The sequence below is a fragment of the Phoca vitulina genome, unplaced genomic scaffold, assembly GCF_004348235.1.
Source record: "Phoca vitulina isolate PV1807 unplaced genomic scaffold, GSC_HSeal_1.0 scaffold44, whole genome shotgun sequence".
Lineage (NCBI taxonomy): Eukaryota > Metazoa > Chordata > Mammalia > Carnivora > Phocidae > Phoca > Phoca vitulina.
Genome location: NW_022589747.1, coordinates 4,532,825 through 4,557,371, shown reverse-complemented (window position 1 = coordinate 4,557,371; position 24,547 = coordinate 4,532,825). Strand labels below are relative to the sequence as shown.

General features: G+C 50.8%; 1 protein-coding gene across 2 annotated transcripts in view; it reads left to right on the top strand.

The window, feature by feature from the left end:
* GRB10 (growth factor receptor bound protein 10) overlaps nt 1-24,547 on the top strand; it is a 174,956-nt gene that overhangs the window by 43,757 nt on the left and 106,652 nt on the right. For both annotated transcript variants that reach the window (XM_032430475.1, XM_032430474.1), the window contains exon 3: nt 12,853-12,942. In XM_032430475.1, the coding sequence (XP_032286366.1) occupies nt 12,892-12,942 (51 nt within the window). In that variant the 5' untranslated portion in view covers nt 12,853-12,891. The remainder of the gene's footprint in view (nt 1-12,852; nt 12,943-24,547) is intronic.

Here is a 24,547-nt window from a genome sequence, read left to right as displayed (position 1 = left end):
GACCCCACACCCCCTTCTCCAAAGCCCCAGAGACTGGGGTTCTTGCAGTCTAGCTGGGTTACTCCTGGGGGGCTCCTGGGGGGCCCCTGGGGGTCGGGGACCCCACAGCCCCTTCTCCAAAGCCCCAGAGACCGGGGTTCTTGCAGCTCTAGCATTGGACTTGGGGGCTAATTGGGAAGGGAGGAAGCTGCAGGCCTTTTGCAAGAGTCCCAGACAGAATGAGATTAGGAGGATCTGATGCCGCCCACCCTCCATATTCATGTTTTCCCCAGAGGTCTCGGGCTGCAAATTCTCAAGCTTTCTTTAGCGGAACGTCCCCCGTCAGTGATGTGAGTTTCATTGTACGGACAGGCGCTGTACTTTGAGGTGCTGATCCGAAGGACTTGGGTTTGTGTATATTGTATGAAGTGCTTAAATCCAAGCATGGTTTTACAGACCTTCCTTAATTTTTCTGATAAAGTTGAATCACTTTCCCAACGCTTAGAGAACCGGTTTTGCAGCCAGCCAAGACAAACTCGAGGGATTTCAGCGGTGTTAACGCCACTCGTTCGTCGGTGAAGGGCGGGCTGCTGGGGCAGTAGGTCAGGGACGTGGTGGGCCATGTGGGTGGCATCATGGTCATCTTAACCTTTCTCTTTCTTTTTTTTTTTAAGATTTTATTTATTTATTTGAGAGAGAGAGTGAGCGAACACAAGCGGGGGTAGGGGCAGAGGGAGAAGCAGACTCCCCGCTGAGCAAGGAGCTCTATGTGGGGCTCGATCCCAGGACTCAGGGATCATGACCTGAGCCAAAGGTGGACGCTCAACTGACTGAGCCACCCAGGCGCCCCCGTCTTAACCTTTTTCACTTAAGTGATTCAGTCTCTTCATTTTTGTTCTCCTTTTATGTTTGGATGTGCAAAGAGCTGTCCCTTAGAAGGCACCCACAGGTGTTCAGTAATTTGTAATAATTCATACATCTCAACCGTCAAGGATTATCCTAAGTAATGACACCAGTAGTGAAAACAAAACGTTAATGAGTTAAAGGGTGTGTGTGTGTGTGTGTGTGTGTGTGTGTGTGTGTGTCAGGGAAAGTGAGTTTTTTTTAAGAGGACCCTGATTTTAGGCCTGTGTGTAAATAATCCACATTCTAAATTTAACATTATAATGCTTTTCCTTCTCCCCCGGTGTCCCCTGGTCACACAAGGTAGGATGCCCTTCTCTGCAAGAGCTTCCGATCCTTCCTTTTCTCCGACTCCTGGGCCGGCTACCCGTGTGGATTCCACGGGTGTTCCCTGTCTGCGGGGTCCTGCAAACCCCCGGGCGGCCCTGGCCAGGTCATCCTCATCTTAAAGCCCGTGTCCTCATCTGTGAAGTGGGGACGGTCCCCTCACGGGTTTCCGAATTATCTGGGGCTCTGCACCAATGTGGGCTTCCTCTTGTCAACTGCACGTGTTCAGCCATCATGGCGGCCTGGGAAGGCCATCCCTTCTGGGAAGGTGGGCATGGAAAGGTGGGGTGCAGCATTCTCACGGACTGCCTTTGCCTCTGTTTTCATGACCTGAGGCCAGTGTGGTTTTGCCCTGGTAATGCATTTATGAGGGAGGTCGTGAGGCCCCTCTGCCCATGTGTAGTCCCGGCTGTTCTCTGTGGGTACCCTAGCTCTTCTCTCGCACTATTGTTTCTTGACTTCCTCCAGTGCTGGGTACCTCGAGTCTGTTGGGTCGTTCCTTACAGGAGCCTTCGGGAACTGGGGTAGCAATCCTGTCCGGCGCTTAGCACATCACTGCACACGTGCATATTAACCCCAGCCGAGGTGGAGGCCCGTCTCTCAGACCCCAGTGCCCACGGGCTGAGGCAGCTGGAAATTCAAGATCAACGTCCAGCCTTGGCCTCTCCGACCTCGCGCGGACCAGGTCCTGTTCCCCGGGGACCCCGCATCCGAGCTCAGGACTTGGGATTTGGATTTGGGCAGAGCAGAGCTCCAGGGCTGACCGCACACTTGGCCGGCGTGGGTGACCCGAGCAAGCAGCTTCTGCTCAGCCTCCTGGCCTGTCTAGTGGGAATAATTACCGTGTCTCCACGTGGATCGTTTGAGGACGCGATGCTCCACACAAGTAACGTAAGTGAGGAGCGTGGCCATCACCAAGTTCATTTCAAAATTTCGCTGGTTTTCTGTCAGCAGGCTGACCAAAGCACTGAGGTGTAGGGTACTGTGGATACTTGAATAGAATATTCCAAACAGGCCTCTTACCAAAGACAGAGAGTGTAAAGTCAAAGGTCATTCTGCTACATAGGGTCAAATCCAGACCCTTGGACCTGAAACCCTGAAGTTCGAGGTGATGAGGTCATTCTCTGCTGCAGGTCATTCTCTGCCGTTGAGTATAGCGCTTTGGTCTGCCTCCCCTCCTCCCCCCACTGCCGTGTTCTAGAAGGGATTCTATCTGCATAGGAAAAAGTAATAGATTTTTAAAAGGCAGAAAACGTACCAGGTGCAGCTTCCCTGTGGGAATCTGGCCCTTAGGATTCAGGTGTGGCCTTTTGAGGAGCTGATTATATTGTTTACTTCAGTTGTGGTAGGTTTCCCTCCCCAGCTTCCAGAATGTGACTCTTCAAAGCTTTATTGCAATTTTCTCTCAATTCTCCCCCCTTGCAAACATCATAAAAAAGGATTAATCATGTAAAGAAAAGAGACAAGAGCAGTGGTTCTCAACTTTGGGAACACAGGGAACTTGAAACAATGCCCGCATCCCCAAGATTTTATTTTCGCCGATCTGGGGTGCAGCCCAGGCACCCGAGGTTCCCCGTGGTTGGTTCCAGGCCCCGGACACAAGGGCCCCACATTCCGGGCTAGAGCATGTGTGTATGCACACGTTCCCAGGTGGTGCCCGTGCCGTCTGTCCAGGGACCCTAATTTGAAAACCACGGGACTGTGGGGTTCCGGTTAAGAGCGTGGATTTTTGGACTGAGCTTCATCCCGTCCTCGGTCACCTCTGTCTCTTTCCCATTACTGGCCCCAGGACCTTGACCACCGCACTTCATGTTACTCCTGTCAACAGTGGGGATGATCCTAGTGTGAGGGCGTGTGCGTGCGTGCGTGTGTTTGCACACATACACACACATCCCTACGTAGTCCGCTGACTGGTCTACACAAGCACTCGCGAATCATTTTTTTTTTTTTTTGTCTTGACAAATTGAAATAATCAATAGTAAGAACATCCAAGTCCATTGCTTTCTTTACATGTAGGGGCAAAGGTGGTAGGAGTGTGGGTTTCAGTCTGTTTTATCTGCAGTGTTTTCTATCAGAAGGGTGTTTTTTATTTTATTTATTTTTTTAAATGATTTTATTTATTTTAGAGAGAGAGAGAGGGTGTGAGCAGGAAGGAGGGGCAGAGGGAGAGGGAGAAGCAGACTCCTTGCTGAACCAGGAGCCCGATGTGGGGCCTGATCCCAGGACCCCAGGATCACGACCTGAGCCGAAAACAGATTTAACCAACTGAGCCCCCAGGTGTCCATATAAGGGTGTTTTTAAAGATTATTTTGATTTTGGTATTTATTTGTAATAAAAGTTCTAATTCTATTGACGTCTCCAAATTTATTTCTTTATTAACGTCTATAAAATTACCGTATGATTAAAACACACGGTATTCCTTTGCTTTCCCTTTGTACGTGGAGTTCTTGTTTTCAATGTGAGTTTCTTGTCGAAGTGTAGCGTTCGTCCACTTACTGTAAGCCCCCTGCATGCAGATGCTGTGTTGTTTGGAGGGTGGAGGGTGACTGTTGGCGGTTGCTAACCACACTGTGGGCCGTGTGCTCTGCTGTTCGCAGTTCACGAGCATCTTACGTGGCCCTATGCTTCGCTGGCCCCGTCCCCGAGCTTGTCACCGTGCTTGACTTTTGTCCTGTTCTTGTGTCTCTACCCGCTCCATCTCTTTCCCTCCCTTCCTGGCTCTCTTTTTAAAGCATTTCTATTTCAGTGTGCTTTGAGTAATTTTTTTCTTAATATTGGAATAGTTTTGAATATTATTTTGAAAAGCGCATCAGATCGTTGACATTTTTTGCTACACGGCGTCTGTTTTTGGAATAAATTGTTTCTTTTTTGAATGCTGTCTTCATCTCCTGGTTTCTATTTTCCCTTTGATGTTTGAAGTATTATGAGTTTCTTTTTATGCATTTATTATGATTTAGAATGCGAATATTCTGTTTTCAGCTCCACAAGTGACTATCTTAATATGTCATGAATGTGGGTCAATTACATTGTTCCTGGTAAATAGCAGGGTCCCTGGCTTTTACGGAAGGGATAGTTTTCTTTGTAAAAAGTCCTACAGTGATCTAAGACTTGCAGCTTCTCTTTTTGATTTTATTTTTAAATTAAATGTTATTAGTTAGCCTGTCCACCAACAATGAAGGTAGTTAGTCCCGTTAGTGTGCAGACCTTCTGGAGTCCCCACTGTGTGCTGTCCTGGGTGCAGCAGGGCATATTCCAACTAACAAGTTCTTGAACAAGAAGGCGTTTACCAACTACAAGTGTGATAGGATTGATGTCAGGTGCTGGCCATGACCCTGGAGCAGGGTGGCGGGGCGATGAGCCGTTCACTGCCTGTGCTGGGTGTCATCCGAATATCCCAAGAGAGGGCAGTGAGGAGAAAGTCGGAAACGGACATGCCAGAGAGGACATAGTAAATTCTCTAAGGACACATACTAGATTTTCCCAGCGGTATTAAATGCACATTTTGGATTTGTGGCTGAGTAGAAATGGGAAGAGTCCATCTTGCACGGTCGGTGACTTCAGGGATGCTGGAGATGGCTAGATGTGTTAAGCAGAGGAGCTGTGTTTTTCTAAGAGTAGGTCAGAGGAGGTGACGCACGCGGGAGCTCGGGTGTTAGCCAGGGAGTGGCTGAAGTGGACTGCTGCCCTAAGCCAGGAAGTAAAGGGGTGTGGGTGGGGGGAGGTGGGGACAGAGTGGCTGATCCAGTGGGCAGCAGTCTCCATCCTGCATACCTGTGCAAGGGAAGCCCGTGAGCTTGCGGGCACTAAGTACAAACCCGAACCTGACCCTGTTTTCAGATTGTGGGTTGCATCCCATCGTCGAGCCAAGCATCAAGTTAGTAGGTCACGCACGGAGTGTTCAGTAGGGAAAACAGATCAGAAGAGGAAGCATCAGAGTGGATTGCATGGATCCTGAGCACACTGCCAAGTGTGATGCATCAGGCGTGTCATGAGATGCGAGGGTCCTTCAGCGCACCTGTTGGCACTGTAGTCGATTTTTCTAGCATGTAGAGTCATCCTGATTGGTGGGGGGGCGCTGGACAGTTGAAATCCGCCACAAGCATAATTTGTAGTTGGTTGTGATGTGAAAGGCATATGCGTGCCAGTCTTTAGAGTCTCAGGAACGCCGAAAAAGCATTATTTGGTGCAACGTTTTAAAATTTTAAGATAGTTGTATCACTTTAATTTAGTAGAAATTTCCCTTAAAATGGAAAAACAAATAAACATGAGACAGAAAGAACAAAGGCATTGTTGAAGTTCAGCTGCTGGACCCAGAAGTGTAAATATTGACGTTGTTGAGAAAAATGTTGATTCTAGAATCAGCAAACTTTTGGCTTTGCTGGAACTATTTTTCCGAACTATAGTCTAATAAGGAAGAAAGTTCAGGCTTCATGGTGAAGATTATTGAAATTTTTATCACAAGTTCAAAACTCCATTAAAAGGGACAGACTCCGGGGTCCCTGGGTGGCTCAGTCGGTTGAGCGTCCGACTCTTGCTTTCGGCTCAGGTCATGATGTCAGGGTTGTGAGATCGACCCCCTGCACTGGGCTCCATGCTCAGCAGGAAGTCTGTTTCCCTCTCTCTCTGTTTCTCTCCCTTCCTCTGTCCCTCTGCCCCTACCCCCGCTCACTCACTCTCTAAAAATGAATAAATAAAAGCCTTTTTAAAAGAAAGGATAGACTCTTATACATTATTTATAATGCATTCTGGCAATGGACAAAATTCATAGTCAAAAAGAAACCAACACAAGAAGATGACCTTATCCGTAAGCCCCTTTCCTCGAAGCAAGAAAAAAGACAACAGTCGTTGGTACAATTTCTTAGTCATTCTACAACTGTTCATGAGAACGCCTTTTATTGTGGTAGATACAAAGCTGTAATATCTACCTGCCTGTCAGGCCCTTCGTCAGGCTATGGAGCACATCATTTTGATAAATCAGCTGATGATTTGAATATGGAACTCTCTGCAAAGTGGCACAGAATGTCATCACTGCTGTACTGTTGTAGGACATTACGAAGTGCGGTTTTTTTGTTGAGGAGCAGGATGGAAGTTGAGTCTCCACGAGAGCACAGATCATGACTGTGGTCTTCGTCTTTGTCAGGTGTGGACGGCAGGGTGGATTTACGGAGGGCTTGCTGTGGGGTTTCCATTTCACCAGTCAGACGTTTGGGTTACGCAGAGTCACACAACTGAGAGGGCATGGATGCTCAAGAGAAACCAAAATGGACAAGCTGTAAACAATTTCCAAGTGGTAGAACAAGTGTGAACAGGAAACTTGGTGGTATTTAAAAAAAAAAAAAAAAAAGTTTGTATAAAAGTGAATTTGCAATCATTGCTTTATCCATCTTCAAGTTTTATCATTGTAAGAAATTCTGCTGAATCTCATGATTGTATTAAAAAATATTTAGCGGGGCTGGGGGTGCGCCTGGGTGGCTCCACCGGTTGAGCGTTTGACTCTTGATTTCGGCTCAGGTCATGATCTCTGCATCATGAGATCGAGCCCTGCATTGGGCTCCGTGCTCAGTGGGGAGTCTGCTTGAGATTCTCTCTCTCTCCCTTTGCCTCTCCTCCCACTCTCTCTCTCTAAATGAATAAATAAAATCTTTAAAGAAATTTAGCAGAAGTTGTTAATTTTATTAAAGGAAGCTCATTGAATAGCCATCTTTTCCGATATTTAAAAACTGGGGATAAAATATATGAAACATAAAATTTACTATTTTAGCCATTTGTAAGTGTGCAATTCAGTGGACTTAAGTACATTCACAGTGTTGTGTAACCATCATGGTTATCTATTTCCAGAACTTTGTCCTCATCCCAAACAGAAACTCTGTATCCATTGAACAAACTCCCCTTCTCCTAGCCCCTGCAGACTTCTACCTCTTGTTTCTATACTAGGTGCCTCATGTAAGTGAGGTCCTACAATATTTGTGCTTTGGCGACTGACTTACTTCACTTGGCGTAATGTCTTCAAGGTTCATCCATGTCGTAGCATGTATCAAAGTGTTCCTTTTCAAGGCTGAATAATATTCCATGGCATGGATATGCTACGTTTTGCTTATTCATTCATCTGTTGATGGACACTTGGGTTGTTCACACTCTTTGGCTGTTGTACACAGTGCTGCTATGAACATGGGCGTACAAGGATTTGTTTGAGTCCTTGCTTCCACTTCTTTTGAGGTATATGCTTAGAAATAGGATTTCTGGAACTTATGTTAATTCTCTATTTGGTTTTTTGAGGAGTTGTTACACTGTTTTCCACAGAGGATGCACCATTTTATATTCTCACCAGCAATGCAGAAGGGTTTCGGTTTTTCCACATCCCCCCCAACACCTGTGATTTTGTGTGGCATCTCATGGTGGTTTGATTTGCGTTTCCCTGATGACTAGTCATATGGAGCATCTTTCCATGTGTTTATTGGTCATTTTTATGTTTTCCTTGGAGAAATGTCTAGTTAAAGTCCTCTGACCATTTTTGAAATTGGTGGTCTGTTTTCTTAGTGTTGAGTTGTAGGTGTTCTTTATATATTCTGGATATTAATCCCTTACCCAATAAATGATTTGCAACTCTTTTGTCCTTCTCTGTGGGTTTTTTCACTCCCTCCATCGTGTCCTTCGCACAAACGTTTTTAATTTGGATGAAGTCCAGTTTGTCTTTTGTTGTCTGTGCCTTTGGTGTCTTATCCCAGAAGTCATTGTCAAATTCAACATCATGGAAACTTTTCCCTAGGTTTTTTCTAAGAGTTTTATACTTTTATTCTTATATTTAGGTCTTAGATCCATTTGAATTAATGTTCATTGATAGTGTAAGTCAAAAGTCCAACCTCATCATTTTGCATGTGGGTATCTGATTTTCCCAGAACCATTTGTTGAAAAGACTGTCCTTTCCTCATCGAATGGTCCTGGCACCTTTGTTGAAAATCAGCCAACCATTACATATGAGGGTTTATTTCTGCACCCTTTATTCGAGTCCATTAGTCTCTATGGGTGTCCTTCTGCCATTTCACACTACCTTTATCACTGTAGCTTTGTAGTAGGTTTTGAAATCAGGAAATGTGAGTCCTCCAATTTTGTTCTTCTTTTTCAAGATTTTTTTTTTGTGTGTGTGGCTATTTGGGGTCCTGTGAGAATATATATAAATTTTAGAAAGATTTTATTGATTTCTGCAACAATGCTGGAGGGAATCTGTGAGGGATTGCGTTGAATCTCTAGATTGCTTTGGGGATTATCATCATGTGAACAGTATTAAATGTTCCAAACCATGAACACAGGGTGCTTTTCTTATTTATATCTTCTTTATATTCTTACAGCAGTATTTGCAATCTTTAGTGTACGAGTCTTTTGCCTCCTTAGTTGAATATATTCCTAATTATGATTCTTGATGCTATTTTGAACGGCGTTTTCTTAATCCCCTTTTCAGATTTTTTTGTATAGAGTGTATACTGAGTATATAAAATTAGTATACAACTGATTTTAGTGTGTCGATCTTCCATCCTGCAACTTTAATGCATTTATTTGTTAGCTAGAGATTGAGGGCATGTCTTAGTAATCTTTAGGGTTTTCTGTAGATAAGATCATGTCATTTGTGAACAGAGATCGTATTAGTTGCTTTCTGATTTGGGTGCCTTTTATTTCTTTTTCTTGCTCTATTGCTCTAGCTAGAACTTCCAATGCAATGTTGAGTAGAAGATGCAAAAGCCGGCACCCTCACCTTGTTTTTGATCTTAGGGAAGAGCTTTCCATCTTTCACCATTAAATACGATGTTAGCTTTGGGTTTGAGACATTTTATTAAGAGACCAGAGTTACTCTGATCTTCTTAGTGTATCTAACTATAGTTTTCCTATCCCAAAGGAACCTACTCAACAGGGCATATGGGCTATATATTTTTCTGGCTGAGAAGCAATCTCACTTGGTAAATACTTTCAAAGGTCATATTTAGGTAATAAAATTGGCATGTTTATGTGATATTTTTGGCACTCCAACACCCATTAAATTTGAAGCTTCAAGGGGAAGGTAACGTGTTTCCACGTGTTCAACACATCCCAAAGTTCTAGAGGCATATGAGGCCGGGCAAGCAGCAGGTGAGCAGTGAGCTGGAAGGAGTGTGGGAAACAGTGGCAGAAGGAGGTGTGGGGCAAAGGTTTAGTATGGGTGCAGAGAGGGTCCTTGAGTGGCCAGGAAGGCCCATTCTCTGCGGCAGGAAGAGGGAGCCAGGAGGCTGTGAACCCCTCCCCCAGGCCTGCAGGGATGTGGATGGAGGGGAGAAAAACAGCGTCCCAGGAAAGTGAGGCTGCAGGCTGAAGAGGTGGAAGATGTGTTTGCAGGAGGGCCCGGGGCTGGGAGGCTGTCCACGCAGACTCATCAGACCCACGCAGGCTTTGGGGAGGCCCACAGGAGACAGCACAGCGTGGTCCTGGGAGCTGGCCGTGGTTGGTTGGGGTGTATACGTCAGAGTTCTCCAGAGAAACCGAAACGTGTGTGTCTATACAGAGATTTATCTTAAGGAATTGGCTCATGTGACTGTAGGGCTGACAAGTCTGAAGTCCGTGGGGCAGGCTGGCAGTCCGGGAACTCAGGCAGGAGTTCGCTACAGTCTTGAGGCCAAATCCCTTCTCAGGGAAACCTCAGTCTTTGCTCTTATGCCTTCCACACATTGCACGAGGCCCACGCCCATTATGGAGGGTGATCACCTTTACTCAAGTCCAGTGGTTGCAGATGTTACCCATGCCTACAGAGTACTTTTATCTGTCTATCTATCTATGATTTATTTATTTAAGAGGGAGAGCGAGCGTGCACGCGCATGTGTAGTGGGGAGGGGCAGAGGGCGAGAGAGTCTCAAGCAGACTCCGTGCTCAACGTGGAGCTCGACGCAGGGTTCGATCTCACCACCCTAAGATCGGGACCTGAGCCAAAACCAAGAGTCGGACGCTTAACCAACTGAGCCACACGGGTGCCCCCATGGAGTGCTTTTAGAACAGCCTCTAGGTTGGTGCTGGACGCATGAGACTCGCCACCATGGGGGCCAGGTTTGCAGGGCTGGGGGCTGCTGGCCTGGCCGGAGCCTGGAGGGAGGTGACCCGCCAGAGCTGTGCCCATGCGGGGAGTGGGGTGCTCCCGCCATCTTGTTAGCCCAGCAGCCTCTTAGGGATTGTTCTTTGGTTTCTGCCCAGTTGGCTTAAAGGATCCCACACACTCGCAGGAAACATAGGGGGTTGGTAGTAAACGTTACAGGTTTAGGGCACTTCTGTTCCTTTTAGCTGAAATGACAATTTAGTAGTGTTTTTATATCTTGGGTCTGATTTAGTTTTCGAGGCCCACCAGAACAGAATAGTACCGACTGAGTGGCTCAAACAACAGAAATTTATTTTCTCATGGCTCTGGAGGCCAGAGTCTGAGCTCGAGCTGTGGGCAGGGCTGTTCCTTCCGAGGCGTCTCTTCATGGGGTGCGGATGCCTGTCTCCTCCCCATGTCTTCTTCCCACGGTCTGTGTCCCGATCTCCTCTTACAGCAGATCAGGGCCCACACTAATGCCTCGTGGGAACCTTATCACCTCTTTCAAGACCCCCCACCTCCAGATTCAGCCACATTGTGCATCCTGGGTGTTAGGGCTTCAACTTCTGAATTTTGGGGAGGACCCCGTTCAGCCCATAACTGGGCCTTACCTTGATTTCTTTGCTATTTCAGTCGATAGAATGAATATCCTGACTTTTATGCACCCATCTGATTTTAGGTTTCCCCTGGGAAGCTTCTGTGAGTCTTTGATTTCTGAATTCTGAAAACCTCAGACTGTGTCTAGAGGGAGCTTCCCTGCCGCAGGTGCGTGGGAGGTGAGGCGTGGGGCTCCGCTGGGGACAGTGTAGGAGAGGTGGGTGGTCCTGCTGGTGGCCTCTGGACACGGTGGGGTGGTCGTCCTGGAGTCCTTTTGTTTTCTTCCCACTCTAACCGGGTGACACGATGACCCGCAGAGTCCCCTTCGTGAAACCTGCCCTGCTTGGATCCAGATGCCAAGAGCCCGGTGAAGCGGGGGCCTGACAGGCAGGCAGCATCCACACTGGGCGTGGGCGCTGGGGCACAGGGAATGCACAGTTTACGTGGGGGGAGCGAGACCGGGAAGGTGCATTTACAGTTCTGTGTGGCAGATGGAAAAACGGATGTAAGCCCAGCGTGGGGCCCAGGAGCCCAGAAGGGACACTGACGGAGCCATCTCGGAGCCGTGGTGATTGGTGAGAGGCAGTCTGAGAGGACTTCCTGGAGGAGGTGGTCCCTGAGCTCAGTCCTACAGGGTATAGTAGGTTAGCTGGTGGCTCAAGAAAGCCTCCCGTGGCCCAGAATTAGCAATCATTCAGGGTGTCTGGGCCACCAAGGGACCGAGGGTCCAGGGTGTGCACCTCTGGGATTGGTTATGATGGGGAGCGTTCATATGCTGCCATTCCTGAACACGTTTTCACGTCTGATGATTTCTGAAGGAGAAGACACTGCCTCTGTTCCTGGAATCCACGCCCTGCTCTCTGATTACTCCTGAGATTTGGAAAGAAAGATGTATCTCGGAGAAGCTCGCTTCGTGGAAGTTTGGCAGAGCATTTTTTGTGTTCAAAGGCAAAGGGATGACCCATCCCCAGTCCAGGCCAAGCCGCTGGTCGCCCCTCACCCCAGCCTCAGAAGGGAGGGGCCTTTGTCAGACTCAGCTGGGAAACTCGGCTGCTCTGCATGCTGCAGGCCCGTGGTTTGTGCCACAGTAGATTAAAAAAAAAAGATGGACGCCTGAGTGGCTCAGTTGGTGAAGCGTCTGCCTTCGGCTCGGGTCATGATCTCGCGGTCCTGGGATTGAACCCTGAATCGGGCTCCCTGCTCCGCGGGAAGCCTGCTTCTCCCCCTGCCTCTGCCTGATGCTCTGCCTACTTGTGTTCTCTCTCTCTCTCTCTGTCAAATAAATAAAATCTTAAAAAAAAGAAAAAGACAGGATCTCTGTTTCGCGCATATTAGGAGCTCACTGTAGGAGACAGTGTGCTGTTTAGTGTAGGTGCTGGTATTCGCAGCTCACTTAGAGGTCCGGAAAGTTTCCTGTATGTTCAGAAGTCCGTTTCTGTGAATGTTATTCTCAGAGGCTGTGGTCACAGAACCGTGGCCTGCAGGGAGAGTGTGGAGCTGACCGGGGACCCTTAGGTGCTCCTGACGGTGGTCGACCTTGCCTGTGGCCGGGACGCCCAGCATGCACACAGCCACCTTGGTGCCTCATTGGAATTGGGCTAAATCCATAATTGCCAAAGTAAGATAAAGTCTTCAGGGATTCAATATTTGTAACGAGGAAAGAGCCCGGGGGTCCCTGGGAGCTCCTGGGAAGGCGTGCGGTCAGCGCCACGGGCCAGCACCCCCTTCACCCCACGGGCCCTGGGACCACGTGGCTGGCTCCCCACGGCTCTGTAGCTGGCACCAGCCTCCTTCTGTTAGAAGGTAAGCGGGTACCCCCATTAGTAGACACCCAGCCGAGCACCTGACCGCCCGAGGGGTGTCTAAGGGCTGCCCCCTCGGCCGCGTTGCTCTTGAACAAGCTGTGAGGGGTTCATTTTTCCTCCGGTCCAGCTTCTCACGGTCTGTCTTTGTTGTAGGCGCTGCAGATCCGTCCGTGTAACTGGAAGAAGGAGCCCATGGCTTTAGCCGGCTGCCCAGATTCCTTCTTGCGCCATCCGTACTACAAGGTATGGGGGAGCGTGGACGGCTGCTGCCCGCACGTGGTGGTGGCCCAGGCCACGGCACAAATGTAGTTAGTGACCACGACCCACTCCGTCCCTGGCAGTGTGTGCGTGAGGGCCTCTGGCATGTCCCACGGAGGATCACGCGTGGCTCCCACAGTTGTCCTCACTTTGTGCTGGGAGACCTTACCACGTGTTCTCTATGTTCGTGGCATCCTCTCTTTGAGAAGATTGTCCTTGTGGTGCGGCGTTTTCTCTGACGCGCGGGAGGGGGTGTTTGGAAGGCTCAGGCGCTGTGGGGTCGTCTGCTGGGCCCCAGAGCTCCGGGTGGCGAGTGGCCGTGGTGGCTTCGGGGATGTTCACGCGGAGACACAGCATCCGGGGCTAGAAGTGGGGAGAGGGAGGTCTCTGAGCCCAGGCGCATGCAGCCTGCCTTTTGGAGATGGAGTCCTCCCCGAAAGACTGGCTCTTTTTCCCCTCCACCCACTAGCATCAGGTGGGGTTTGGTGAAGGACACGTTCAGACCCGTCCATCCAGGTTCTCGAGCTCCTCTCTGTGGGCCGCTCGGTGGGTTTGCCCTGTACGCTTCCTTCATCTTCTGAACCACGTTTGTGTTTGAACTTTTACTTGACAGTGTGGAGGGATGCTTCTGAAGGAATGCACAAGCAAGGCTTGGTCCTTTTTTTTTTTTTAAGACTTAGAGAGAGAGCAAAAGCAGGGGGAGGGGCGGAGGGACAAGCAGGGGGGCTCCATTCCAGGACCCCGGGATCATGACCTGAGCTGAAGGCAGAGGCTTAACCGACTGAGCCCCCCAGGCGCCCCAAGCTTGTCCATCTTTATCAGTCTCTCAACACTTCAAGTACTGGTACCATCTCTCATTCAGCCTCCGTCTCTCCCCCGCAGGGCTCCCAAGGTTTGGAGGTCCTTCCCTACGCTCTACCCTTGCTCTGATACTGTTTTTCCCTCCCTTAATCTGTAGAGCCTCTCTGGCAATAGTGATGAGAATTTGCTTATGCACCACGGCTGCGGAGAGATTTTCCTTTTTAATTTTTTTTGGTGTCGAAGTGACGTGAACCTTCGAAGAGAGGCTGAAGGTTAGGAATGCCGTTTGTTGTAGCTGCTGAATTTGAGACGAGACCGAAGCCGGTCACAAGCCAGAAAAGAGAGCCAGCATGCGGAGCGTGCTGGGGACAAGTGGGTCTTCTCAGTGGGTGAGCTCTGCGAGGCCCTCGGCCTTCTGCAAGGTTCATTTCTTGTTCTTAAAGGGCCTCACCCCGTTGATTAAGCTCTGTGCTGCATTCATGGCTCGTTCTCCTGTGGTCACGTAGCTTTGGCCAGCTGTCTGGGCCCAGACTGTGCCCGTCATCTGTCTTGCTGCCCTACACTTCACACCATCACTCCCAAATGGAGGGGATGGATCAGCGCCCCATACGGGAAGCTGTCCCCGCAGACGCCCCCGGGGACAGTTTGAAGGTTCCCTGCGCTGAAAGTTGGTGGAGAAGGGTCCTCTCTAGCTGGTTACAGAGCGGACCTTGAGGGCCAGACCTGATGGAGGGAAGGGTGAGGGCACCGAGTCCCTCTTGCCATCCCCCCCACCCCCGTCTTCAGTTTCCCACCGGGCCATACGGAGATGGCAGAAGCACCAGGTAGAGGTCACGCCTCACTCCCCAGACGGACGCACTGGCCGTTTGTCTTTGCTGACTCAGCTGTCCGAGCCAGTTGTCCGGCGTGGTAGGCAGCCCCCGCGAGCCTCTGTCACCCCTGGAGGAAATGCTCAGTCATGCTGTTTGGTGGCTTTTGATGGGACGGTCTTCCTGCCATAAAAATCCAGCAGCCAGACTTGGCAGCTCACATCCGCCGTTCCTGGAAAATCAGATGACAGTTCCAGAATTTCTCAGAAAATGGGATGATTTACAGTGAGTTCCAGCCTTGAGCAATCCGCAATTATAGCAATTAGAGAAATCTCCCAAGTTTTTATAGAGAAGAATTTTTTAAGATCGTCAACGTACGAACGGTTTTCTAATTCTAGCTGTTCACTCCGAGCTGGGGCGTGGATTAGTTACCGGGTTCGGTCAATGAGTTGCTGAGATGTAGAGCTATTTATACACACAGAAGCACCCCAGTTAGCATGCGCGTTTAATTATCCTGCTTTCCGCTGTAGGGACCGGGCCAGCGGATGGGCGTGACGGGGCCCCGGGGCTGGTGGGATAGGGGGCAAACAGCTTCACTTTTAAGATGTAGGTTTCTCCTTTAAAATATGATATTGTTATAGTTCTGTGGCCTTGTGTGTGGGGGGGGATCTTGTAATATTCTTGTGCCTCAGTTTCCCTGCTGGTAAGAGAGGGTTAGTGATGTCCAGGTTGTGTGGGGATCGGAGCAAACACACAGAAATCGCCTGGCATGGGGGTGGCCGCATCTTGGACACCCAGCCCAGGGTACTGACGTTTCATTCCTTGGTCATCAACTGTGCCCGACACAGTGTCAGAGCTAGGAAGACAGCTTTGTATGAGGCAGGCAGATTCCCGGGGCTCATGGGTCCTAGTGGGGGAGGTGGACATGGGACAGCAGGCAAATAAGATGATTGTGAATGAGAATACGAGGCGAATAAAACAGGCCAGTGGGAGAGAGGTCAGGGAGGCCTCCCTGGAGGAAGTGCCCAGAGCCGGGGTGGAGCCCAGGCTGGACTGGGCAGGGCGCTCTCCACAGATGACAGAGGAGGAAAAGCCTAGCCTGGGGAGGCCGGGGCGGAGGTGAGACTTTGGTCAAGTAGGAATGGGGGATGCAGCCCATCGTCTGTGATTTTAAAACCCCAAAAGCTCCAGACTGAGAGGTATTCTCATTTCTCATGTCACAGCCGACCCCGACTCGAATCGTCCAGAGCTGTGCCCTTTAGGGGCATAATGGCTCCATTACCAGGCCTCCCTGGCCCCTGCATTCTCTCTCTCAAATCTGAAAAGTCCTGAATTCCCACCTCCATCTAGGCTGCAGGGTTTCAAGGAAGGGATTACGCACCTGTTATGAGGTACATTTTATTTATTGACTATAAATGAAAGCAACACTATCCTTAAGAAGAAAGCAGAAAAAATAGGAAGCGTGGTAGGTTCAGGTAAAACGTGTGAACAGAACGTTGAACGGTGCTTTGGCAGCGAAATGCTCGAAAGTAAACATGATGGAGGTTATCAAGCTCACCATTGAATTTCCAGATATTTATTCTGAGTATCGAGCTTTACTTTTACAATTTTTATTCGTGATTTCTGAGTCAAAGACACGTATGTTTATGGGATGCCTGGGTGGCTCTGTCGTTAAGCGTCTGCCTTCGGCTCAAGTCATGATCCCAGGGTCCTGGGATCGCGTCCCGTGTCGGGCTCCCTGCTCAGCGGGTAGCCTGCTTCCCCCTGCCCACCTGCAGCTCCCCCTGCTTGTGTGCTCTCCTGCTCTCTTTCGTTCAAATAAATAAATACAATCTTTAAAAACAAAACAGAACAAAAAAACCACGTAGGCTTGTCTTCGAAGTCAGCATCTGAGAGAGTGTCCCTGTGACCCCCGTGCTTAGGTGGAGGTCGGAGCAGCCTCCTGCTCGCTTCCCCTTACCTGCCACCGTCCGTCTGTAGAGCAAATTCCTACGGTCTGTCCCAGGCCCCCGTTGCTGCGTGTTGCTCCTTTGGCTCCATTTCAGTCCCGGAGCCGGAGCCTTTGGGCAGAGCTTAGGCCCTGGCAGGCGACAGCCGTGGGCCCGTCCAGCCCCCTGCCTGCTTTTCTAAATGAAGGTTTACGGGAGCAGGGCCATGCTCATTTGTTGACATCTCCGCAGTGGCTGATTTTGGGCTCAGCAGCCGAGTGGAGTGGCGTCTGGCCCTTTGCAGAAGAAGTTTGTCAACTGCTGTTTTAGGACGCTGACTTCTCCAGTGAGTGCTGTGGGCCTCCTCGTGTCTGCTGGCTCGTTTACTCATGCTCGGGGCCACGGCGACAAGATCAGAGCCCGAGCATGGGACCTCGCCTGCCAAGCACGTACGGCTGGGGATGTTCTGCAGGGTCTGTGGGCGTCTGTCCTGCATCTTCTGGCAGTGTCTGGAGCACCTGGGGGATGACATCATTCCTGTTGTCTTGACTTGGGATCGGTCCCCAGAAATGAATTCCGTTCCCAAAGCCCATCTTTATCTTTTCAGCCAGACAGGGATCCTGTAGCTTCTTCATTTTTATTCTTATGCGTCCGTATCTTGGCAAAAGGACGTTTGTATCGGACTCCATTTTCTTCTAGAAATTTGTGGCTGGTGACTTCGGCTCCTCATGGCTCTCACAGTCGAGCTGGAAGGATGCAAGGATGCAGAGATCATTTGTCCCATCCCTTGTATTTATTTCATGAGAGCGTCCCAGCTGATAGGAAGTCTCCCTAGCAGTGGTTTTGCAAATCATTTCAAGTTTCAGTTCTGAATTTCATAACAACCGCTCTTTTACAGAGGTGTTTTGTGAAGTAGAGGAGGGAATTTGTACATGTGTAATGTACCATACGCTAAATAAATTCCGTGTCCACTTCTTCTCTTTACAACATCACTGTGAGAATTAGACGTAACTTAGAGTCCTCGGCACCGTGCTCGGCGCATCGAAGGCCCGCAGGAAATGAGCCATCGCTTTGATGTGACGAAGTGAGCTGCTGTCTGATTTCTTAAAGAGTGTGGATCTCATCTCCAGAAGTCGAATTAATTAGGTGGTTTTGGGATACCTAGGTAAATTTGAGACTGCAGTCTTCCCAAGTCTTTGAAATCACTGCAGGATCGTCACATAAAAATAGACGGCATTTGGTTTGGAAGACCATTTTCTCTGTGATCTGGTTCCATTTACTGGAACCCGATGTAGTGAATGACCTGTTAGTAAGCAGCGTGTGTGTTTATACTTTCTGTAACTATGGAAGCCACTGAAAACTCTTCTTTTTTTTAACGGTTGGGAGTAGCGTGGCTCCTTCACTCATGTACTTACCGTGTTAGGAATGACAGGCAGACCGCGGCTGGATGTCGGGACACAGATGCCAACCCTGGGTGGGTCCATGTCAGTGTGCCTTGTGGGGACCAGCGGGGACCCTGTGTCATCCCTTGACATGTCATGTGGGTTTTCAGCCCGGAGCTCACGGCTCCGTGGACAGCGGTGTGTGCGGGTTATGGGGAGAACACTGAGCACTCTGTGCTCCTGTCTTGGATCCTCCCATTTAACCTCCCGCCAGCCCTGGGAGTTGGGACCCCCATGCTGTCCCCTTTCCAGATGACACTAATGTCAGGGCAGAGAGGCCGTTGCCCCCTACTGAGTAACAGCCCTGTTTTTCTTAACGTTTGTGGCCCTGGGTGGCGTGGTCATGTCCCTGAGGCCGAGGCGGAAGGGTATTGTCAGGGAGACCTGGGTTCAGTTCTCCTCAGCGCTCCTGTGATGCACCATTTCGTTGGTATCCTCTGATCCTGCGTTTATTTCTCTCATCCTAAAACACCATGAGATAAGGGTCACTTCAATGACAACTTTGCAGTTAAAGAGAAATCCCCCAGCCCTCGTCCTTAAGTGTGGGTCAGAGGATGTTTGTATTTCAAAATGTCCAAAAGTGGGGCGCCTGGGTGGCTCAGTCGTTGGGCATCTGCCTTCAGCTCAGGTCATGATCCTGGAGTCCTGGGATCGAGCCCTGCATCGGGCTCCCTGCTCGGCGGGAAGCCTGCTTCTCCCTCTCCCACTCCCCCTGCTTGTGTTCCCTCTCTCACTGTGTCTCTCTCTATCAAAAAAAAAAAATCTTCAAAAAAAAAAAAAAAAAAAAAACCCAAAATGTCCAAAAGTAGGCAGTCTCTGAAAACCAATGAAATAGTATAAGTAAATAAATACAAATTAAAAATGTTCTAGTATATATTCAGTTTTTTTTTTTTTTTAAAGATTTTATTTATTTATTTGACAGAGAGAGACACAGTGAGAGAGGGAACACAAGCAGGGGGAGTGGGAGAGGGAGAAGCAGGCTTTCCGCCAAGCAGGGAGCCCGATGCGGGGCTCGATCCCAGGACTCCGGGATCATGACCTGAGCCGAAGGGAGACGCTTAACGACTGAGCCACCCAGGCGCCCCTATATTCAGTTTTTGATTGGAGAGAGACAGGCTTGTTCTGGTCTAAATGTTCTTTTCATCGCCTCTTCTCAGATAATGTCCCCCCCCTCAGGCATGGGCTTCACTTCTTCGATTTCTTCTGATGGTTCCAAGGAAATAACAATTCTAAAATCATTCTAAAAAAAGAGCTGTATTTGTTGAGGGCTTCCTATGTGTTGTGAAGTCTCGGAGGTCATCACGTCCCTGTGAGGACCACAGTGTACCCCGTTGGTGTGCTGGCATCGGGATGGCGGTGTGAGCCGGAGGCCGGCGGGCAGGGAGGCAGCAGGCAGGACTTCCTGCGCGGTGTCACGGGTGCTCAGAGCCAGGAGGATGCTCTGGTGTGTGCCGGGGTGACACGCAAGTCCTCGAGTCCCTCGTGTTTCCCTCCTAAGGCCCCTTTGGTAATAGAGCCCGTGCGTCCCATCCTGCCCACCTGCCGTGGCCCACACGCCCCTCGGCTCTTGAGGGCCCTTCCGTTGTCCCGGTTTCTGGCACGTTTTCTTGTTTCCATCCTCCTGGTTTGTCTTTCCCTCTTAAACAAAGTCATCAGCACTCCAGGTGGGTCTGGCCAGGTCAGAGCGGGGGGCAGGAGGGGGACTGCCCCACTCCTCAGGGCATGAGAGTCTCATCAGTCACTGGAGGCCAAGATGGGCTTTCTTGTGGGGAGAGGGTCTCTCCGGGCAGGCCTCTCTGTGTTCTGGGCGACCCCAGGGGGCCCTGGTCCTGACCAGCCCATGAGCAGTAGAGAAATTGAGAGAACACGTTTAGAAATTTTATAGCAATTTGAGTGTTGAATATAGTGATAAAAATGTGGGCGTGTATTGTCCCATGTTTCAGCACTTCATTTTTATCATGTTTTATATAAAATCGCCATGCTGGACAGACTGGTATCGATAGCGTCAGCGAACACTGCCCTCCCCCACAAGTGGGTTGGGAAGTGCTGGCTTAGGGACCTCAGGGGGTCAAGGTCATGTTTGTGGTGGTTCTGGTTTGCACTTGCTGCCCAGTCTGGCCTCGGATGCGTGAGATTTGTACGGTGACGTTTCGTGAGGCACGGTAGGATTCCCAAACTCACTAGACTTCATTCTGGTCAGTGTGGGGGCCGAGGGAGGACGCCGCCGTCCCCACACGCTGTGCCCGACCCGAGTCCTCCTGCCCTCCTGCGAACTGCCCGTGCTGGGCTCCTCGAAGCTCCTGGGGTCTGGGCTCGGGGGTTCACGTTAGGGGATTTTCTCTGGACTTTACGGCGGGACCCACCTCCCGCCTCCTGGGGCTTTACCTTGAGCAGCAGTTTGTCCTGCGTCTGTCGTGGGGGCTGTGAGGCGAGGGGACAATGAGCCCGTCTGGAAGCCGGGCAGACCCGCGCTCTCGTCTGATGGTCGCACTTGACTTTTGCGAAATGGGAGCCATGGGGCCCATTTGATGGGACCGGAGGAATCCCCCGGAGTTGCCCAGGAGTGCTGAGCGCTGTGACCTGCTTGGTCCCTGAAGCCCAGAACTTTGGAGGAGACGGGCCAGGCTAGCCAAGGAGTTGGTTGTATGCTTGCAGACCACCCCCTGAAACCCGGCTGCTAAGATGCAAGCAGACTCCTTGACATTTTATGTTACTCTTTGGGCAGCGAGGAAGGGCTCCGCGTTTTCCTGACGGTTGCCCGTTGTGGGACCGCTGTCCACCCGGCTGGGCCCTCCTTTGCCTCGAATCTCTGGACATCTGCCACCAGAAGCAGCAGAGACCGGGTGCCCTCGGCCCCTTCTCTCTCCATCTTGCCATCCCTACCTCCGCGCCTTTGCTCAAAGTGGTTCCTCTGGCTTTGGCCCTGACGCCCCCTCCTCCCCCTGGAGCCGTGTGCATCCCCGTTTTCACTCTCACTTCAGAGCTCCCACCACTGTCTGTCCCTGTCCTCCCCGCCACCCGACGTGTGGCTCCTTGAGGACACAGGGGAGTCGTGTTCGCTCTCTGCTGGACCCTCCATGGTTGGCCCAGCACCTGTGAGGTGGGACGCGGCCTGCCTGCTCGGGGGTCAGAACCCTGTGGCCTCACCCTGCCCATGTCTGGGGGCACCCTAGCCACCCGGTGTGGGGAGGGGGCAGCAGAGCAAGAAGATGGCAGGGTGGGGGTAGGATGTGATGGTGACACTGCGAATCGGGGTTCCTTGGGGGCTGGTCCGTGTGGGGCGGCCTGGCTCTGGATGCCAGCCAGCCACTCATCGTCAACCTGCTCACCCAGTACACGCGGTTGCTGGGCCTGCCTCATGAAGGCGGGGAGGGTTCCCTTTCCTGCGCTTGCACGTCCTGGGTGCGTGTTTCTGGGGCCTGCCAAGTGCTGTGTGCATGTTAGCCCTTTGGCCTGGGAGGCTCTGCCCGGTCTGGCCGCAGCCTACCCCTCCTGCCCACCTCGGCCCCTCTCACCCCGCCCCACTGTGGCTGTGGGGTCGTCTGTCACCTTGCCCCTACACCTGGTCCCCCGGGCCGCGTCTTCCATCAGAGGTTTCTCCAGATCTCACGTGAACACTCCCTCTCTGCGGGGAAGGTAGCTGGGCCTCCCAAGCGGGGTCGACGGGAGTCCTGGTTTGCCCGTCACAGACCCAGGTTCCACCTGCTGTTCTATGTGGCATGCACGCACGCCGAGCTCCAGCCACAGGTTAGGGGTCACCGTGCTCCTGCGCCCAAGCGGAGCGCCCCTTGCAGTGTCGGGAGCTGGGGGTGGAGGGGCTTGCTGACAAGATCCGATTGGGGTCTGGAAAGCAGGCTCTGGCTGCAATGTCGGGAACTCTGTCCTGTGTCTGCGGGATGTGCTCAGGCTGGAGCACAGGGGGGCCGGCGTGTCTCCCGCCCCCGTGGCCTGTTCGGTGGACGGCAGCTCCGTCCAGGGGCCGCGGCTGCTGCGTTCTCTGGCGGAGTCCAAGACCGCGTCACAGCGCGGGGCGGGCGGACACCTGTTACTCGTGATAATATTTGAAGACTGCAGACAGGCCGTGAGATATTCGGGGGTCACGGTTTGTGAAACTTGGCGGTGAGGCAGGGCATCTCCTTCCTTCCTGTCACTGAGACGGAGGGGAAGAGGGCGTCTGTTGGGGCAGCTCGCCGGTGGATTGGGGCACTGGGGAACTAGTGTGTTCGTTCAGCAGCGAAGACCCAAGTGCCAAGTGCACGGGCCAGCCCGCCTGCCCACCCGCCTGCCAGCAAGTGCTGCCGTGTCCTAAAGGAGCAGTAAGTGGGTTGACAGGAATCAGGCGGTAGCAACTGGTTTTTTGTTCTTTTGTTTTTTTTTTTTTTTTTTTTAGTGACGCATTTTGGGGGAGAGAGGAACCTTAAAATGATCCCTTTTAATACAGCATGTGGGGTAGTGGAAACGGGAGCTTTTCAGCTCTGTTTACTTTCCGATTTAAGTGTTTGGTCTTGCGAGTAGGGTAGGTTTAAATTCTGTTTTGCTATTCCCGTATGATGCTTCGTTCCTACCGAATTTCCTAGCAGCATGCATGGATCCCTTTTTTGTTGCTGGTTACGTTTCCCTCCCTCTGTTCCCTGCGCCTCATTCGGCGGGTGGCGGTGGATGGGGCCGCTCACCTGCTCTTGGTGCCCAGTTACTACCCAGCACAGAGGGGTCCCTGACTCTTCACAGCTGTGTGTTCGTCATCCTCAGCTCGGTTACTAAATATTCCTGCATGTCTGAGGGAGACCCTGAGAACGTGGCTACTGGTACCTTTTAAAGATTATTACTGTATTTTTATTAACTAGGAGGACACCAAAAAAAAAAAAAAAAAAAAAAAACACCAAAAACAAAAGGGGGTGTATGAAGTAGCTATTAATTGAAGATGAGCATATTCTCAGCCTCTGCGAACCTTTCCCGTAAATGACCTTTAAAGAATAAACACGTAGCAGATTTTTAGCCATTTCCTCTTACTGGACTTTCTGTCACTCTCTGCGCACGGTTGGTGAGTTTTTCCGGGAGAGTGATGGGAAACCTGGCCTTTCGTTTTCTGCAGGTGGATTCCCCGCCTCTGCCGGTAGCTCTCTGAGGGGTTCGAGCAGCGGGGGGACGGGCTGGGGGGTGGCGGGGTCTCCACTATCTGTTTCTGCATGCCTGGGAGCCTGCTGTCGACAGAGGGACTAGAACTGGATCGCTTGGTAGTAGGGCTTAAAAAAGAAAAAAAAAACCATCAAAAGGAGCATAAACTCATAGGAAAAACAAGACCTTTCGTCATTGATGGAACATTCCAGAGTGGGATAAAAGTGCAAGAAGCTAGGTCGGATGTTTATTTCCCAAGGAACGGGCTGGCCTCTGGTCTCACTGTCCAGATTCGTCACGATTAAGATGAAGATGCTGAGGGGCGCCTGGGTGGCTCAGTCTGTTAAGCCTCTGACTCTTGATTTCGGCTCAGGTCATGATCTCGGGATGGTGAGATCGAGCTGCGGGGTTGGGCTCCATGCAGGGCTTACGATTCTGTCCCTCTGCCCCTCTCCGCACCCCACTCACACACACTCTCTCGCTCTCTCTCTAAAAAAATTAACTTAAAAAAAAAAAGATGAAGACACTGAAATTGCCTTGTGCGGGTGGTCCTTACCCTTCCTTTTCAGGGAGCCCTTCCCTCCTCTTTTCTTTAAATTGCAGCTTCCTCCCCCACTTACCTGCTCTGTGCTTTCCTTTGATTATTCCACGGCATCACCCACTTCAATTATAAATGAGTAAATTGCATGGTGTGATTATGGTTTATTCTCTGTTTTGTCCAGATAACACATAAAGCCAAGAGGACAGGACCTGTGCTTTAAGGGCTAATGCACTGGCCACTGAGTAGGTAGACAGTTGCTGAGCAGGTGAGTCTCTTTGAAGATGGGCTGTATTTCTCTGTTCTTAGGCAACCGAGTGGTCAGATTCCAGAGTCTCTGAAGCTGATCAGGTGCCCCGGGACTATCCCATGCTGGTAAAGATGTCAGTCCTCGATGAGCTTGAGGACGTTGATCCGTGATCACAGACATCTTTTCATTGGTTCGAGAAGCTTTCTCGGACCCGAGAGCAGTGAAAAGCAGCCTGTGCTTTCCCACCTTCCCCGGCTGATTTCCAGCGGGGGTGGGGGGGTGGGGGGGGCGTGTATCTTAGGCTCCCACGTGCATATGAAACCTGCTTCTCACTGAGCAAATGCGTTTGGAGTCCATTTCGGTCTGTGGTCTTCTAGGACAGAAGATCAGGGGTGGAGTGCGGGTTGAGGGTGCAGACTCGTGAGTCCCCGGGCTTGACCCTGTATCCTGTGCGTGGCGCGGGACTGCACTCCATCCTCTGCCTGCCCTGCTTGCTGTGTGGTGGGGACACCACAGTCCCCTCTGAGCTACTCTGAGTCAGGGCTTCAGGGCGAGACGGGGCTGCCTGAGCCTAGGACACTGCAGTGGCCATAAGAGAAATGTGTGTCCAAGTATATTTAGAAGGCCGAGTCATCAGGATGTGGTGGCAGGGTGGAATGGAATGTGGAGCAGGAAGAGTTTGAGGCTGACTCTTCTGTCTGGCTTGA